This window comes from Macrosteles quadrilineatus, unplaced genomic scaffold (genome assembly GCF_028750875.1).
Source record: "Macrosteles quadrilineatus isolate MER2022 unplaced genomic scaffold, UCM_ALF_1.0 Scaffold_1__1_contigs__length_201487025, whole genome shotgun sequence".
NCBI lineage: Eukaryota > Metazoa > Arthropoda > Insecta > Hemiptera > Cicadellidae > Macrosteles > Macrosteles quadrilineatus.
The window spans coordinates 119274495-119292408 of NW_026542594.1; the positions used below are offsets into that span (position 1 = coordinate 119274495).

The window sequence follows — 17914 nt, forward strand, 5'->3', positions numbered from 1 at the left end:
GCATACTCGCTTATATTAAATCTTTTTAAGAAACTGTAATATTTTCTCCTACCTTTTCTTACCCGAATACTATTACTAACTACTTTCGTTAATTTTACTAATAGTAGCCTAGTTTGAGCTACAAAAAGTCAAATCGCATACACTAGAGGTATGCGAGGTTAAGACAGTATTTATAACAATAATACTAATTACGTTTTAGGGAACTTTCTAAAACCATAACAGTATAAGGGAATAAGCCTTTACCGTAGGTCCCTGGTAAGATCTGACCAGGGACTTTTTTTGGATGCAAATTCATATATTAACACACCATCTATGCAAATTCATATATTAGCATTTAAATATCAATACAAGTTATCAGCTCCTCAGTAGCAGCAAACCTGAGTACTATTTCAACTAATGTTATTTATTTGAGAATAAACGTGACATTATTAAAACTGATAGTTTAGTGAAAATCCAATCAGGCAAATGGAAATTCGCTTAGACTGCAGGTTTGCTGCGGCGGGGGCTTTATTAAATGGGTTTGAAACTACTTTTCTCTATAAATGTCTCATGATGTTTATATTTATTTATTTCACTTTAGCTTGTAGTTTTATTAGGATGTTCTTTTTATTCAAACGAAGAGCCTATCCAACTATGATGATTTATAAACTTATCTAATTTTACATGATATTTAACCATATCCCTGTCCTGCATCAAGGGAGACAGGCAGCTACCCAGTTTAACGTTGGATGCGATGCCGAGCGCTATCGACAATAACTAAGGCAATGAGCCGTTATATATTCAATACTGCCAATTTATGACATCATATCTAGTGCTCAGCCACGCACTATCGCCACCATCTGTTCTGCACTGTTTCACCCCCCTCCACCTCCCCCTCAATCGCAAAACGTCAGTGTTGCCACTCTAGACAACGGAAAATATTTAATACTCGTAGAATATATAATTATGTACCTACCATCGTAAACTATACACATGAATATGATTTTTTTATTTGAATAGTTGATATTTTTAAGCAGTAGGCCTAGGTGGTATGTTATATATTTATAACACAATTATTTTAAATGGGGTATAATCATATCCTTTATAATATAGATATTTGCATGGACTATGTTTTTTATAATGTACGTTTCATAATCTATATATATATAACAAAGTCGTAAGAACAACTGGACCAATTTTAATGATTTTTGATCGTAGGATTCGTTTTTGTCTCGATTAACATATAGGCAAATTCAGTTTTGTATTTAACCTTAGGGCTTAGCCCCACTGGACTGTAAAGTTTATATGTAAGCTTATGGAGCTATTGGACGAATGTAAATATTAAAATAATTAATTGAAGTCAGCTGTAAATACAGAGGTTAAGAGGTACAGATTCTGCTCCCAAGATTCTTAAGTTTTATGATTATGAGAATAGTTATATATTGGTATATTTTCATGGCAACTGATCATTAAAATGTATACATGTTTTGTTATTGTTTTGATATGGTCTACACTTTGTATAGTATTGTAAAATCGAAAGCCTTTTTGAAATGTATTTCATGAGTGGTTTCGATTGAGTGCCCTGATAGTAAAATACTTAATCTCACATAACTTGCACATCACATTACTGTAGATTTTTTTCACATGGAGATCATTTTACTATGGAGAATATCACAAATCTAAGCTGTAGGAAATTCAATTTTGCTTCTAAATTTAATTAAATAGTTATAGCTATTTTCCTTTACTCGATGGTTAGCGTGTAAATTAATGTAAATAGAATGAACTAAGGAACGAGTAAAAATAAGAACTGGTATATATTATATGCTGTTCATTTCTTATTTACATTGATAACATTTGTGCCCTGATAAACGATAATAGGGGTTGGCTTTCTTACTGATTGTAATACTAGTTTTCCGTTATTTAATTTTTGATTACTGTGATATTTACATAATGGGCTGCAGGTAAAGATTCCTGACAAAAGTTCAGTAGTTAGGGTACAACATAGGCCTATCTATTTTATGTGAAATCATCATATTGATGTTTTTTTTTCTATAATACAGTTCCCTATGATGTGCAATTCTTTTTTGGCCATTAACTTAATATGCACGTTTTTCAACTAAGTAAACTTTTAAGTAAGCATATCATTTGAAAACTAAATCGTATGTTACAGTATTTTCATACATGCATCATAACCTTATATAATTTTTACTAGGCAGCCTAGATTTAAAGAGAGGTGTTTTTCTAACTAAGAGATCCAACGAAATTTAGTCCCTGAAACTAAAGGTGGATGAGTAGGCTAACTATTTTATACAACTGATTTAAACATCAAATTTCTCTCTTCAGTGTCCTCTCTGTTGCGAATCACGGGAGCTAGTACAGTAAATAATAAAATGGAGTGCTTAAAATTACCTGTTCTCAAGGTTTTACGAAAATAAATGACCTACACTTATTATTTATAAGGATATCTTAAGATTAAACACTAAACAACCATGTATAGCTTGAATCAATGTTTAAGTTAAGGTCGTCTTAAAGATTGACCTAAAATAGCATAATAATTTTTTTACGCAACTGATTATTTGGTTCATTTTACTTCTCGATTTGTTATCTAATGTTCATGTAATATCTCATCCAATTATAAGATCAGATTGGAATGGCAGAAAGTCGTGAAAACCTTGCTGTTTACTAATTCTAAGTTCAAGTAAAAAGCTTCCTCTAGGGTACATGTACAGTATGATAATTTGTGAAACATTTTGAAACAACATGCATAAGTTCATTCAATGTCATGACTTGTTTTGCAAGGATTTATACACTAATTTCTTATCAACGATGTTCAATTTTGACGATTATGTATCAAGAATCTAAAAATATCGTTGATATAAAATCACAATTTTAAACTAATAACAATGTTACAGTTAAATTTTATAGGCTGTGGTATTTTTTTTCCTTTATTACACAGCTATTAAAAATAACGATGCATAAGGTTTTGCAATACATTTAAATGTTAACAACATGAATCATTTCCGCAGTGAAGGAATTTAATTTACTTTAAATATTTATAAAAGAACAAGAAGCGATGTTTGGTATTTGTAGATATTAACACCCCCGAATCCCCACCCTACCATCACCACCCCCCTCCCTGCTCCCCTGATGTTATTAAACCCTGGCGGAATAATGCTTCTCTACTGTTTACTAACTGGAAATTATATCTGCTTATTCTCAACCGTGGAAAATCTCTATTTGAGGACATAAACGCTTCCCTCTTTCTTAAAATAGATAATCCTCTTTTCCAACTGTTTGGGAGCACTGTTTAGGCAAATTTGTGAAAGCAAATATGTAGATAAGTTCTCAAATTGTTCTTTGTGTTGTTTTTATTAATTATTGGATGCGGTAAAGCTTTAACAACTTTATAAAATAAGTTTTACTTAGGGGGACATCTACACTCAACTGATAATTAATTGTAAGTACTGCATCCATTTGTTTCAATAAATATACACAATAAAAAAAATACTACAAAAACATGAAATGAAGGCATTGTTCTAAAATCAAGCTAAACATTCAAAACAACGCTAGAATGAAACCCACAAGTTTTAACTGTGCATGGTAACAATAATCTATATTGATTTGTATTGCCCACTCGGGGTGTTTTCCTGCAAATAAGTTTATATGGGAGCTTGTTTGTTGTGTTATCGCGGCTTGATCTCGAGTGTCGTGCGCTGCTTTATTGCATATAATAGCTCGGTAAATCTAAAATGTCGTGAGTTCAGGTAATTAGAAAATGCAGCATTAATGCACTTTGTTTCTTTTATGAACTAAAACAGGAATGATTCATTACAGAACAAACTTTAAACGCATATCGATTCTAGTAGAGAATGTTGTAAATGTTCTGAGTTCGCTTGACGTATGTGAGGTTTAACCGATGCCAACGATGTTATCACTCTATGACAATATATATTAACATTATATTATTCAAAAAACTATTGGAAGTTACAATTTAGAAATGTGTACAGAGTCGTATTTACTCCATTCTTCTGTAGGCTTTTTACAGAATATATATACTATATCGAATATATAGACAACAACAAATATATATATGTATATATGTATGTATGTATTTGGATTTGGAGAAATTAATATAACCACTATTAAATGCTCGGATATGTAAAATTATTGTTTTACGTTGTTAATAAAAATAGTACAAATAATTTTTAAACGCGTGAATTTCTTTTTGAACATCTACTGTAGTAATCCAGTTCTAGATTCAGAGTGTAGGCGAGTGAGGCGCAACATCACGGGTTGGAGAATAACCATAAATGGGGACCTTAACGTAGGTTTAACGAGTATTCCAAATGTACCCGATCCTCCATGAGGAAGCCACTATTTGTAATCTTCAAAGTTAGAACAGTTCTAGCTCAGACACTAGACGATTTACGCGGTAGTTATGTTCTCTAAGTTGTAGTCATCTGGGATTCATGTCTCAAACTTTCGTTCTTGTGTACAATACATATATCTTATAAAGGTAACCAACCCATTAGATTATGGGATTATTACGTACATTTCCAAGTTCCACATAGATTTTTGTAAAAGATTGTTCTTTATTTTTTCCCATGTGCGATTTTTTTTATAACTATAACTGATGTAGGCTTATATTAAAGAAACAGCGGGTTTGATGCTTTAACACTCGAATATAAACAGTAAAGCTGCTAAAAATATAGAAATCTACCAACATACGTGTACACATCTAACGATCAATTAATGCAGAGTGAGATTGATATTAGAATTAATATTTTTTAATACTATTATTAGTACAACTTCTTAAAATATTTAAAACTGTTAAACAAGCCAGAAAACTGTGTTTAATAGCTGATTCTGGTGAAATCCTTGGTCCCTGATATAATAAAGAGTCTTGTTTATCTAACAATTTAAAGAATTATACATTAGATTTTTTCGTTAAAACCTCCCCTTGTTTTAGGCTGTAGAATATTAAGATATTGAATGATAATTAAACCAGATTTATTGATATAGTCTCTGGTCACTGTTACAAGCTTATTGCTCTCAACAATGTGTTTCTTCAGGCTGAGGTTGTAATTTGTCCGACAACAAGTGCCCATCAACAATCGTTTATGGCCGTCTACAACACCACCCCCCTCCCCCCCCCCCCACACAGCCAAGACTCTCACCGATCCCTCAAAGCAATCTTATCACGTGGCCACCATTTTTCCTGCTTTTTCACTAAAAGCCTTTTCTTTATCGAACCCCGCTAACTACAAATTGATTCTCACATCGAGAACTAATGATTGATTCCTTGATTTTACTGGTCGCTTTTGATGCTATCTTCCTAATTAGTTGTATTTTCAATAGAGTTATATCTGTCATGCTTAAAATTGATAAAAACTGTTTGCAAACTTAAAGAAATAGTAATTCTTTTTCTTAAGTATATTTATTTGTAGAAACTGATATGGATAATCGCTTAAATGGCATGCATTGAGTTTGTCACCTTGCACTATGTATTTGTTGGTATCCCTGTACATATTGTGTTTGTTAACCATAATGTTGTAGCCTTGTACACATTTTGCCAGTTGGTCTATCTGTACATATTGCGTCGGTTAGTAGCCGTGTACATACTGTGTTGGTTGGTATCCCTGCACATATTTTGTTTGTTAGCAGCCATGTACATATTGTGTTTGTCAACCATAATGTTGTAGCCGTGAACATATTATGCCAGTTGGTAGCTCTGTACATATTGTGTCGGTTAGTAGCCGTGTACATATTGTGATTGTTGGTAGCCCTGCATATATTGTGTTTGTTGGTAGCCCTTCACATTTTGCGTTTTTTGGTAGCCCTACCAACAACAGAATTGACGTTAATAAAATTGGGTTGGTTTAGTAGCCATGTAAATATTGTGTTTGTTGGTAGCCATATGTAGGGCTACCAACAAACACAATATTTACATGGCTACGGGTTGGTTGGTTGGTAGCCATGTACATATTTGTGTTTTATATAGCCTATTGTATATATAGGGCTACCAACAAACACAATATGTGCATGGCTATAAACCAACCCAAAATATGTAGGGCTACCAACAAACACAATATGTAAATGGCTACCAACCAACCCAATATATGTAGGGCTACCAACAAACACAATATTTACATGGCTACGGGTTGGTTGGTTGGTAGCCATTTACATATTGTGTTTGTTGGTAGCCCTACATATATTGGGTTGGTTGGTAGCCATTTACATATTGTATTTGTTGGTAGCCCTACATATTTTGGGTTGGTTTATAGCCGTGCACATATTGTGTTTGTTGGTATTGCTACATGTTCTTTTTCTAATCCAAGAATAGTAATAACACATCTTTTTTCAACAATCTCTACTTCAAAACTAAACCAATGTTTACAAAAACATACCCTACATATATTGGGTTGGTTGGTAGCCGTGCACGTATTGTACCAGTTGTTAGTAGGGTGGAAACAGACACGTATGACACTGAGAGGTCTTACCTCCGAAGTCAGATTTGGTGTCAAAGTAAAGATAATCCTCTTTGGACACAGACAGAACAGCTGATCACACAAGAGAATCAAATACGAATGGGGTCTTTAGAACCTCACACATGGCTTTGGCGATGCAACACACAGCCGTCTTGTCAGCGAACTGTTAGTTCCTGTCCAACTACTTCTCTACGTTTGTTGGTACATTAGGTTTGCATGTAATTAAATCACTACTAAACTGACAAACGGTTTTTTTTCTTATATGTTTCAATGATAGAAAATACTTTGAATAGATACATCGCATATAAGAGGCTCGTATGTTCTAAAATTAACGTCACATTAATAAACACCAGTTTTCATTTTTTCAGTTTTCAGTTTTCATCCTAAGGTTTATTTTTTAGTCTCGGATATCCAACTATAGTTGTTTAGATAGTAAAAAAAATACTAATACGACAATATAGTTTTTTGTAAAAATACTCAAAATTTTATCTTCAACGTAAAACGTTATGTCCAACGTGGGTTGTTCTTCTGAACTGCGTCTATCACGATTCAACGATGACTTCTTAGAACACCTACTGTCCTAGTTATTTATTATTTCAGCTTTTAACAATAGCAACTATTTAAATATAGGTCTAAACTTCATGACATTGTGTAAGCATGCCGGAAAAAGCAAGTCGTGAAAAACTATGGGGAGGGAAAGGATTTTGTAATATTGCCAATTACATTGCAATAACTCGAATAAGGTAATTCCACTTTAAAAAGCCATAGGAGGTACGATACATATGGAGATACGATAACATAATTGAATAAAGGAAAATTACAATGACAAACATGATTAAATATGACTTAAGCACAAACAATATTTATGATATGATCGTAGATGGGAGCGAAGGGCCCTATGTCCCAGCAGCCGGTGTAGAAGAGAGTTTGTTTGGTTCTTGCCACGATGGGAAGGACGGCCTTGCCATAATCAAGTTACCTCTGGGCCTCCTAAATGTTGCATCCTTGACTAATCACTAGAAGGTAAACATGTTTTCCAGGTAATTCCATCAGACTAAACATTTGTACACCCACCCTTGATCGTTCGTTACACATTACGACACATAACATATTGGTTGAGGTAGATATAAAAAAAAACTACCACTAATAGCAACAATCATTTCATTCATACTGATAAAATAGTTACAGCCTACTACAGTTGCTCTGACCAAAATCTAATTAAACAATTTACAACTTAACTTAGGGTTTAACACAATTAATTAAAATTAGTGATTATGCTACTTTTACCGCAGATTTTTTTTGCATTTTTTGCTTTGTCAGTAATGTGTTTTTTTTTTACAATGTTTGTCTATGACTTGTGACGACAAGGTCGTGAACAAAATACTGGATAGCCAAAATAGCACCAATACTTGAGCACGATAAAATATCATTATGTTATATTTTGTTTGGTTGCATATTTTAGACTGTAATTTTGTCAGTTTACTATAATGGAAATTTTACATATTATGCAATGCTCAGTCCCCTGGTTCTCTTCAATATATAACATTATTATATTAAATAATTAACTATATTATTAAATATAATACATAAATTTATTACTAACTTTTGTAATATTAATGACCAGCAATTGACACTAAATATAAAATGTAGCAAATGGGGGTTTTCTTGCGGTAATTTCCATAGTTCTTACTGTTTAAAATTGCAATGATTTTAAATAGAAACACCAGTTACCTTAACCATAATTATAAAATACTACTTTTGAGTTTTATTATCTTCCAACGCCCCTCTCAAGGACATGAGTGAGCGTAGAATATCTGATACTAAGGTTGTACTGCGAGGGGGGTGGAGGGGGGGGGGTTGCGACAGACCTAGCCGAGCGCAGGGGCTGTTAAAGTATTTAACGGGGATGTCTCTCAAGGTTCGACCCTCAGGGGAGTTTCCCAACACAGTGTAAAAACAATCCGACCCTCGCACTAACAGGACTCTAGGTTCCTATTTTTAGCATCCTTTTAGCGAATTTTCCAAACATGAAAAAGCTCCTGAAGTCTTCAGTCGTAGAATACCTCTATTAGATGTGCTAAGATGAACTAAATATATAAACAGTTACATTAAATTAACATTGTATCGTTAAAAAACTGACAAAAATTGGTTAATTGTCTTGTATGAAATTCACACAATATTGGTCGTACATTAAAATTTTTTGGTGTTGAATGTTTTAACAGCCATCCCTAAAATAAATTAAGGGGGACTCATTTACTTTCATGCAGGCTTACGGTTTTCACGTGAAGCGCAATGGGCGCCCCTCTTTACTTACTCTGTAGGGGAACTTTTATCTTGCTTGCGCCCCAAGCCTGCCCCTGACACGGGCCCGCCGGGCTCATTTGTTAGAGCTACCCAGTTGTGTATTTAGTATACACCTTTTACTCTTTAATCTTGTTAATTTCCCCAAAAAAATGGATTCATTAACATGAAATGCTTCCCCTTAATTATCAATATACTCATGCATCGTCCTCAATATGGTCCTGGGTATGAGTTAATGATGGAAACGCAACTACCGTACTGTATAGGGTCTCGAAGGGTCTACAGTGAAATCGTAAGTTTGAGTTCATGTCTAAAATAATGGACCATATATTTTTTTTACTACACAAATGCCAAATTATGACATTTACAAACCGAGAAACATAACGGTTATGTTAAATGAGTGTTTTTATAAAACTCACTAAAACTATGTAAAGGTAAAGTACAACAAAGGTTAGAAGAACAATTCTATCTGATACATACAAATTACGATCGACACAAATATGATTTAAATTTAACACTTTAATACAACTGTAGCCACATTAAGTATTTTTTACCATTGTAAAGACGTACTGTTAACAGGAATTGAAATAGTTAATTTTAAGCCCAATAAAAATTTCACCTAATGTCATACCTTATATCATTATGGGTTATAATTAACTACAGCATCCAAGAGTTATTATTGTTTTCTTATAAACAACGCAATATACAAAGTTGTATACAGGAAATAACAGTAAAGATGTTAAATATGCAGTAAACAAGTATTGAAGGCAACAAAATGAAAGGAGGAATGTCACTGGGATCCAACAGTAGAAGGCTTCCAGTAACAATGTGATTACGGCGAGAGAAGAGGAGTTTGATTCTTGTAAACTCGATTAGGGAAGAACAGGTGGATTGGTGGATCGATGCTTAAAATGTGTTCTGCCTCTCCTGGGTCTCCTAGGTGTTGCATGCGCTGCACGGCTCAAACAACTACAACAATTGGCCTGAACAGTGAACATTGATAATTAAATCTTGTTGTTTTGGTCAAACATTTGTTATATATGCGAGTTTTGAAATTTAGCGAAAAATATTGTGTAATGAATTAATAATTTATTACAGAGTATATTGTTCAAATATATATATATATATACTTTATACTCGTTATGTAGAAACATATCGTATTATACAATTATTTTTATATACAATTTTATACAAGCCTCGTTCAATTCATCCTAACAAGTAGTTTTCCTTTTTCAACAACTTTTTGAAAAGATTAAAGTTAAATTATATTAAGTCTCAACCAAATGATAAATATTTACTAAAGATTTCCCTGAGTATATGTAGAATATATAAAAATGTGAGTAGCTAACACAACTTTTATATGAATCCCACTAACTTATGAAACATCTGACAGTTAGTACGAATATAAAAAGACCGGAAAAGCAAAGCAATTTGCTATTCTAATTGGAATCTCCATTTATGATTTGCCAAACATTTCGATGTTTTGAAATTAGTACTGTAGTTTTCGTGTTCTGTTTAGATGTCACATACGTTTGAAAGAATCATCGGTGATTACATTATGCACCAAGTAAGCTCATCTACTCATGTACCTTCTATTAGCAATGTGTGTATAACTCTGACCGAATTACTCAATCTACTTGTATTGGTGTTAACTAAAATGTAAGGTCTGGTGTGGTAACAGAACGCTCGCAGACTTGAAGTAACGTATAGCGATGTTTTTGTACGTGTGTTAATCTTTAGTTTCAGTTGTTTAGACGACTTTTCGGGAATTAGCGGTAACCTTTGTGAAGAGTTAGCCAATTTTGGCCATATATCACAGTAGGTAGCATCTTCTGTAAATCTTTGGCAACGATTATTGATCATCAAAGCGTATAGCAATGTTTAGCAGTGTTTGACAACAATTAGTAACGTGTAGTAAACTGCTGTATTGTTGGACAACGTATATCAGCATTTAGTAATGTATCGTTGAGTACCTATGATAACGTTTGGTAACTTAAGACAGTATCAAGTCATGTATAGTGACTTAAAACAATTATTAGGCGCCGCATAGTAGCATGTAAAAACGTATTTTAACGTTTAGTATCGTGTCTAATTTTAAACATTTAGCAATGTTTAACAACGTACAGTAGATTATAGCAATGTTCTGATAACGTTGACGATATTTCGTTACGTATAACAACGAGAATAAATATTTGGCATTGTATGAAAACATGTATAACTATTATGGTGAATGGTAATATTTTGTAATGTATAGTACCGTAGTAGTTACTAACGTAGAGAGGCGTATAGCAATGTATGGTTAGATCTGGCAGTACACAGTATCGCATAAATACGTATAGTAGTGATTGGCAATGTATCATAACATACTAGGGTAATATTTAGTACGGTGTGTAGGCGGGGGGTGACCCGAGCAAACCCTGTAAATGAGGGCGCTCTTTGTCTGCCGCGGTTCAAACAATTCCATGTCGCTCCTCTTCACTTTCTATGCATGAAGTCCAAACAGTGCTTGTAGCAATCTGGTTAGCAAATACAGTCAATTCACTGAGTAATTACTTCTCTTCTGCTCGGTAACTGAAACTGTTCTACTTCCTATGAACCCCTACCAAAATGCAATATACATTATATATACGTAACGCTGTACTGTATACGGTTTTCCATTCTGCAGAGAACCACATGTATATTTTGTATATGTATATGTTGGTATATTTTTTTTTAGTTTAACATCGTAAGAAAGAATTATGCCTGCTTCAAATTGACGTCATGTGATTCGAATTTTAGCAAATAATCATATCAAAACGTAATTGAGAGATATTATTATTACTCAAGGTAAAGGTGGGGTTTTTAAATGGTTTTTGTGTTACCCTGATAATAGTTAAGGATTCCATTAAGCACTTTGTGTATTTAATTTTTCTATTGAAGAAATAATTCAAGTTTCTGTATTAAAATAAAACGGCAACAATATTGCAAATAATGAACCAAACACCTTTAAACAACATTCCACCTCCTTGCAATTACACTACTTAAATAGTGAAAAGTCTTAATTTATTTCTAAGTCTTCACACTCTTACATATTACTTCATGCAAATCATTAGAAACATGTAAACATTAACTAATTTTTATTTAAGAATAAATAAGTATGTATTCATTGGTATAATAATATCTTAGAGCGCCAAAAATACGTCAAATAACACTTATGATAATATATTTACATTCTTACAGTTTACTCACAATATGGTTAACACATATAAAGATGGTAAGTGGTAATCGATTTCGATTGGACTCTCCAATCATCATCATACCCAATAGGTGAATGACGTATTTGTTGTGCTTTCAGGTAATTTAATAACACGTACAATGCTGATCAAGAAGTTATTTATAATAATATACCATGCAAAATATTACCCATAAAAAAAGTTTAATCACTGGGGTAATAAGGTAAACCTGACGTTAAACATAAGTAAATGGAGATATCAGTTATCACGACGCAAATAACATTTACGAGGAAAATGTGAGTGAGTATCGGTGTGTATGACGGCTGTGGTGGTGGGGGGTGCGAGGAGGGAGTGGGAGGATTAGCCTGCAGGAAGTACATAGGCATCAATCCCACCAGCAATATCCGGCGGTCCCGCAGGAAGCCTTCCCGGTTAATCTTGCTCTCTTGTTCCTGCTGATGCAGTGATACGGTGATGCTGTGATACGCCTGGACGCGCCACACTTCTTACTTCATTCTCCACACTTAGCACTTATCTCTCTAAACTTAACTCTTTGCTCACTTTACACTTAGCACTTATCTCTCCACACTTAGCACTTATCTCTCCACACTTAGCACTTTTCTCTCCACACTAAGCACTTTGCTCTCTTTACACTTAACACTTCTCTCTCCACACTTAGCGCTTCTCTGTCCACACTAAGCACTTTGCTCTCTTTACACTTAACACTTAGCACTTACCGGTATCTCTCCACACTTAGCGCTTCTCTCTCCACACTAAGCACTCTCTCCTCGTGCCAACTGTTGGTCTATAACCACATTCAAAAATTGAAAGCGAGACTAGAATGTGTATCTTAAAAAAAACTGCACATAAATTAATGTTGATGAAAATCTCTGTAAAATATTAAATTGAGCCGATGTTGAACAGGAAAGTTTGTGATGAAGTTAAGATGATATTTAGTTTATTCCAGAAAAAATATAGCATTTGTATTACTAGCTTGCGCTGTAGATACAACAAGGCATGTTTAATACAACCGTGGACTTTGAAAACATCTCATTTTTATAAACAGCAAGCAAGTTAGCAATAATACAGTACTTAAATAAAAAAAAAAAAATTTTGTATCGACTGTAATAAGACCTATCTGTATTATTCAATGGTAAAAATAATCAAAACAAGATCATTATTCAAACAGCTCTTTTGGTATTTAATCTCAAAACAAACGTTAAATATCTAGTTACAGTATTAAAAATGTGCAAGAACTTTTATTACTGAGATCTAATCAATTATTATTAGTGCATTTAATTATACCACTTTGAACGAACTAATGAGATGAAAATATAAACCTACTAATGATGTATATGTTGAGGTATCTATATAATTAAACATGTTTGTATCCCCGTTATCGCGGTCGAGTTCACTCATATAACTAACAGACTTTGTTCATATTGTCAAGCAAACATTTTCAGCAAACCAAAATTATTATTTAACGCTTTAGTGATGGGGAGATTTACTGATAATAGTTTTTGTATAAATTTTATCAGTCTGGTTGTTGTTTGCAAACGTATAGTGATAGTGTTATTTTACATATAATTAAAGATGTCTAGGGAAAAGCATTATGCTGCCCCTGTCTTGATACTCAACATTCACAAACAAAGCACAACAATGGGTCATCTACCAACAAAGTTGATTTACATGCCACCAGTTTTAGAATGTGGTTCGAGGACACTATATAAGTAGAAACAGTGTTTAAATTAAAACAATTCTTGTCTTTAATTTGTTGGACATCCAAATAAAAGTAATAATATATTTTCAAAAAGGTTAAGTTCATTTGTTTATTACGCGTTACTTATTGTTATAGGAAGGAGGCTTACTAAATTACTATTCAACAACGATAGTTATCCGGATCTGTAGACACTTTATCACAGTTTTCTAGAAGTATATCAACTGTTGACATATAAAATGGTTTCGGGCGCTCTAAGCCAGGATCCTAACCCCACTTTCTTGGCAACACCACTCCCAACTAATCCTTCTTTTATCTGATTATAAATAACTAAAAGCGAGCCCCTCTGCAGCCTGCTTTGTTATTGGGCTTCTCAGACAAGTGAAACTGTTATTAGTAAAAATAACAACAATCGGTTATTAAGTTTAGGTAAGCTGTTAAAGTAAAACTACTTTATTTAAAAAAAATATGCAATGATATATTTTATCAAGGGAAAACAGTTAATGAATAGCTGTTGGTTAGTAAATTAGTTATTTAACTCATTGCATTCAGGTAATTTCATATAATGTACAATATTTTTAAACTAACTATTCAACCTATTCTTAGTTTTAGATTAATTTTACCGTTATTAACTTTATGTCAGTTAAAGGATTGTTGTGAATTATGTCCATTTTGATAAGCGAAACGCACATTTTAAATAATTATATTTTCAACCATAAACTGGTTTAACTAATCATTAAGAAATAAAGTACAGAACAACCACACAAAACAATATATTTAACTAAGTAGATATAAATTTTCATGACCTGGAGTTTATATTAAGAAGGATTTTGGTGTTTAACTTGATTATAATGGTCTCTTAAATAAAAAAATATCATTCCGCAAAGCTATGTTAAAAACTAAAAATAATTTTTGTTTCCACCTTAGAGGGGTACTGTACATGTAAGAGGGTACTTTCTTTGAATTTGATACATAGTTACTACATTAGTTAATTTGAGTATTAAACCTTAAACCCATCAAAGGTAAAGATAATGTGTTCCATCATTATAATTTGTTAGATTATAACTAACGAAAGAAAATGGTTCGATCTTTGAGTTTTTAAATGCACATTCTATTATCAGCTGGAATTCAAATAATCTATATTCGGTGGTGTAAATTTATAATACAAATTGAATGTGATAGATACAATAGTATACACACAAAATATGTATCTACATACAAATATATACCATATACATAACATACAATGTTTTTATAGAGTATTGTAACAGTGCAATACATTGTGCTTGAGTCGTTATCATATTAAACAACCCGAATTCGAAGCTACATTTCCTGCATAGGTAAGACTAGTTAAGGTGCATTTTTACACCAAATCATAAAACCTGTTACTTTCATTAGATTAATAGGCCTCCCAGAGAGAACAGCGACACCCTTTAAATTATTTGTCATTTCGAATCGGATTATGAGCCGGCTGGCAGTTTGCCTGTTGGGCTGTAATTTTGTCTAATGCAGCTCCGCCACTCGTTTCACATATTTTATTCAATTTATTGCTGTCCTTGGGTGAAATGTTTTGTTGTTCTTTTCTCACCATTTCCGCCCCTAACTTTTCTTTGATTTAAGATAGTCTTCGCTGTGCGAGTTTGCTCCTGCTGTGCTGCCGATTATATTGTTTTTCTGGCAACGCATTCAAATTCGGTCACAATATCTCGTATTGTATTACTGTTATATTTTGGTATATGATTTAAAGTTGATCTATTATTATGGTGCAACTGTAATGCTTCTATGTCTCTTTCTAACATTACATTTTGTAATAGTACATAATGAACTGGCTTAGACTACTTATTTTAAGATGTTTGTACAGCATTCTAAGGCTCCTGTATAAGGCTATTTACTACCTTTACTAACTGTGAGGTAAAATGGTATAAAGGTGTACAAAATAAATATTGGTTTCATGATAATAAACTATTAGTTTTTATATTCCTTGTTTAAAAAGTATATTTCTGTTCCAGAACACTACCACATATTCGTTGGAGACCTAAGTCCGGAAATTGAAACCCAAACGTTAAGAGAAGCCTTTGCACCGTTCGGGGAAATTTCGTAAGTAAACTATTATTTTATATTTCTCTTAATACGGTTGCCTATAATCCAGTTGGATTAGTTGTAGGCCATAAAAACTCATACACTTAATATAGGCTACTATCTATGTGTTCCAGTTCCATCAAGTTATGTGAATCTAAATGGATATAAACCTTTACAATAATAAATTACGTTTTCAGTCAGCATGACTTTTAAATACTCATATTCAAGAACGTGTAAAGTAGGTAGACATTTATTTACTAGCATAACACTTAAGATCCATTTCAACAGCAATTCCATGATTCTAGTTAACAAATAACATATAACCTACAAACTGATGTACTTCAGAAAACAAACTAAATGCTGGTTGTTACAACACGTAGATGAGTTCATCGATTACTCACTAGCAAGTAAAATAATTCCATTGTAAACTTTTTCTTATTGCTCGGCGAGGGTAAACATCCTCCTACACAACTCCTCCATCAGTAACTATTCAGTAGTGAATTACATACTTCATGATTAACTTTCATTTATAAATGGTATGTAAAAACTTTCTGCGTTTCATCAGCTAGATCGTCTGACAGCTAGATATCCCACTCGGGGTCGATATGACTAACATGGATGGGAGTTACAGTTCACCCCAGGCCAGCAGGGCTTAGTCGTCCATAGCTAAATTACATGTTTCACTGTGAGCCCAAGTAGGGGTCGATATAGAGACAGGGGTATTGGCAGCTATACCCTGACATATATGCTCAGTCGTCCATTATTTGAATGATGCATTTTACATTAGTGCAGCTCCTATGAGACGGAAGTGTCTAATGGTGTATCGATAATTAAAATTTTTATACATAATAATACGCCTCTAATATGTAACATTCTTGATTGATGTGTATACAAATCTACAGTTAGTGTTTATGGTTTAAAAGTTCAATGTAAGCATGCAATTTATTTTATGCTTAGAATCCAGACGATTATTATGTATACTCTAAAAGAACAGTTTTTAACAGAGCGTTTTAATGTGTTGAGGCCTTAAATTTTAGGCTAGAAATGACTTTTTAAACGCATGTATTCAGGGTATCCATTTTATAAAGAATAACACCCTCTACTGCCTTATAAGAATAATAAATAATAATAGCAATATGTCTTCAACAGAGCATAGCATAAACGCAATGCATAGTTTTACTTCAATTTATTTAATCTAATCGGAAATATGAAGATGAAGTAATACATTTTGTACTAGGCAAGGATTCATGAATATCAATAAGCAATCAAGAGACATTATACATTAAAATGATTATTGACACTTTGATGGTGTAGTGTGTAGTGTATTGTGTAGTGTGTAGTGTGTATTGTGTAGTGTGTAGTGTGTAGTGTGTAATGTGTATTATGTATTGTGTATTGTATAGTGTGTATTGTGTATTGTGTAGTGTGTAATGTGTATTGTGTAGTGTGTAGTGTGTATTGTGTTGTGTTTATTGTCTATTGTATAGTGGGTAGTGTGTATTGTGTAGTGTATGGTGTGCCTACCAACTGACAGTCAGCGGCGTCGTGTCGGAGAGTAATCATGCAAAATGAGGACGAACTTCTCAAACAAATGGAGATATCAGTAAAACGCCGAGTCACTTTCAGTCGATGACGGCAAAGTTGGCTGTTCGCCGGCCAAGTGGCCCTATTAATGGACTTCTGTATTGATCCATCAGATCAAGGTTGTTGTTTATTTTCTTCATCTCATAGCTGTAATTTGCTTCTCGTTAAAACTCAATAATCTAACGGTTGATATTGTTTGTAGAAAAATTAGGTGGTCAGCATATTATTTTAGAGTCTTTAAACATGTTTTAGTGGTTAAAAAATGCACTAGTAAGATTGTTATCAGGGTTTTATTTGGTATTCATAGAGCTTAATATTGTTGTACCGGTATACTGAATTAGTCTATTGATGTATAAAAGTATTTGTGTGTAAGTTCGATTTACTTCACATCCAGTATTTTAGGCAAACGAATCCAGCATGGAAAGTGAGAATGTGTGATAAATTGTGTTTGAGGGGTAGCGTGCAGACAGGGTGGACAAAACCCAGTTTATGCCGTGTTTTACAAAGGGACCCGAAACAATTGAGGCTGATACAGTACGGAGCGTTGCGGAGCA

At 33.4% G+C, this 17914-nt stretch overlaps 1 protein-coding gene across 4 annotated transcripts in view; it reads left to right on the top strand.

Annotated features, from left to right (window-relative positions):
• LOC128983912 (nucleolysin TIAR) overlaps positions 1-17914 on the top strand; it is a 557066-nt gene that overhangs the window by 374217 nt on the left and 164935 nt on the right. For all 4 annotated transcript variants that reach the window (XM_054403178.1, XM_054403196.1, XM_054403205.1 and 1 more), the window contains one exon: positions 15707-15794. In XM_054403178.1, coding sequence (XP_054259153.1) covers positions 15707-15794 — 88 coding nt within the window. The remainder of the gene's footprint in view (positions 1-15706; positions 15795-17914) is intronic.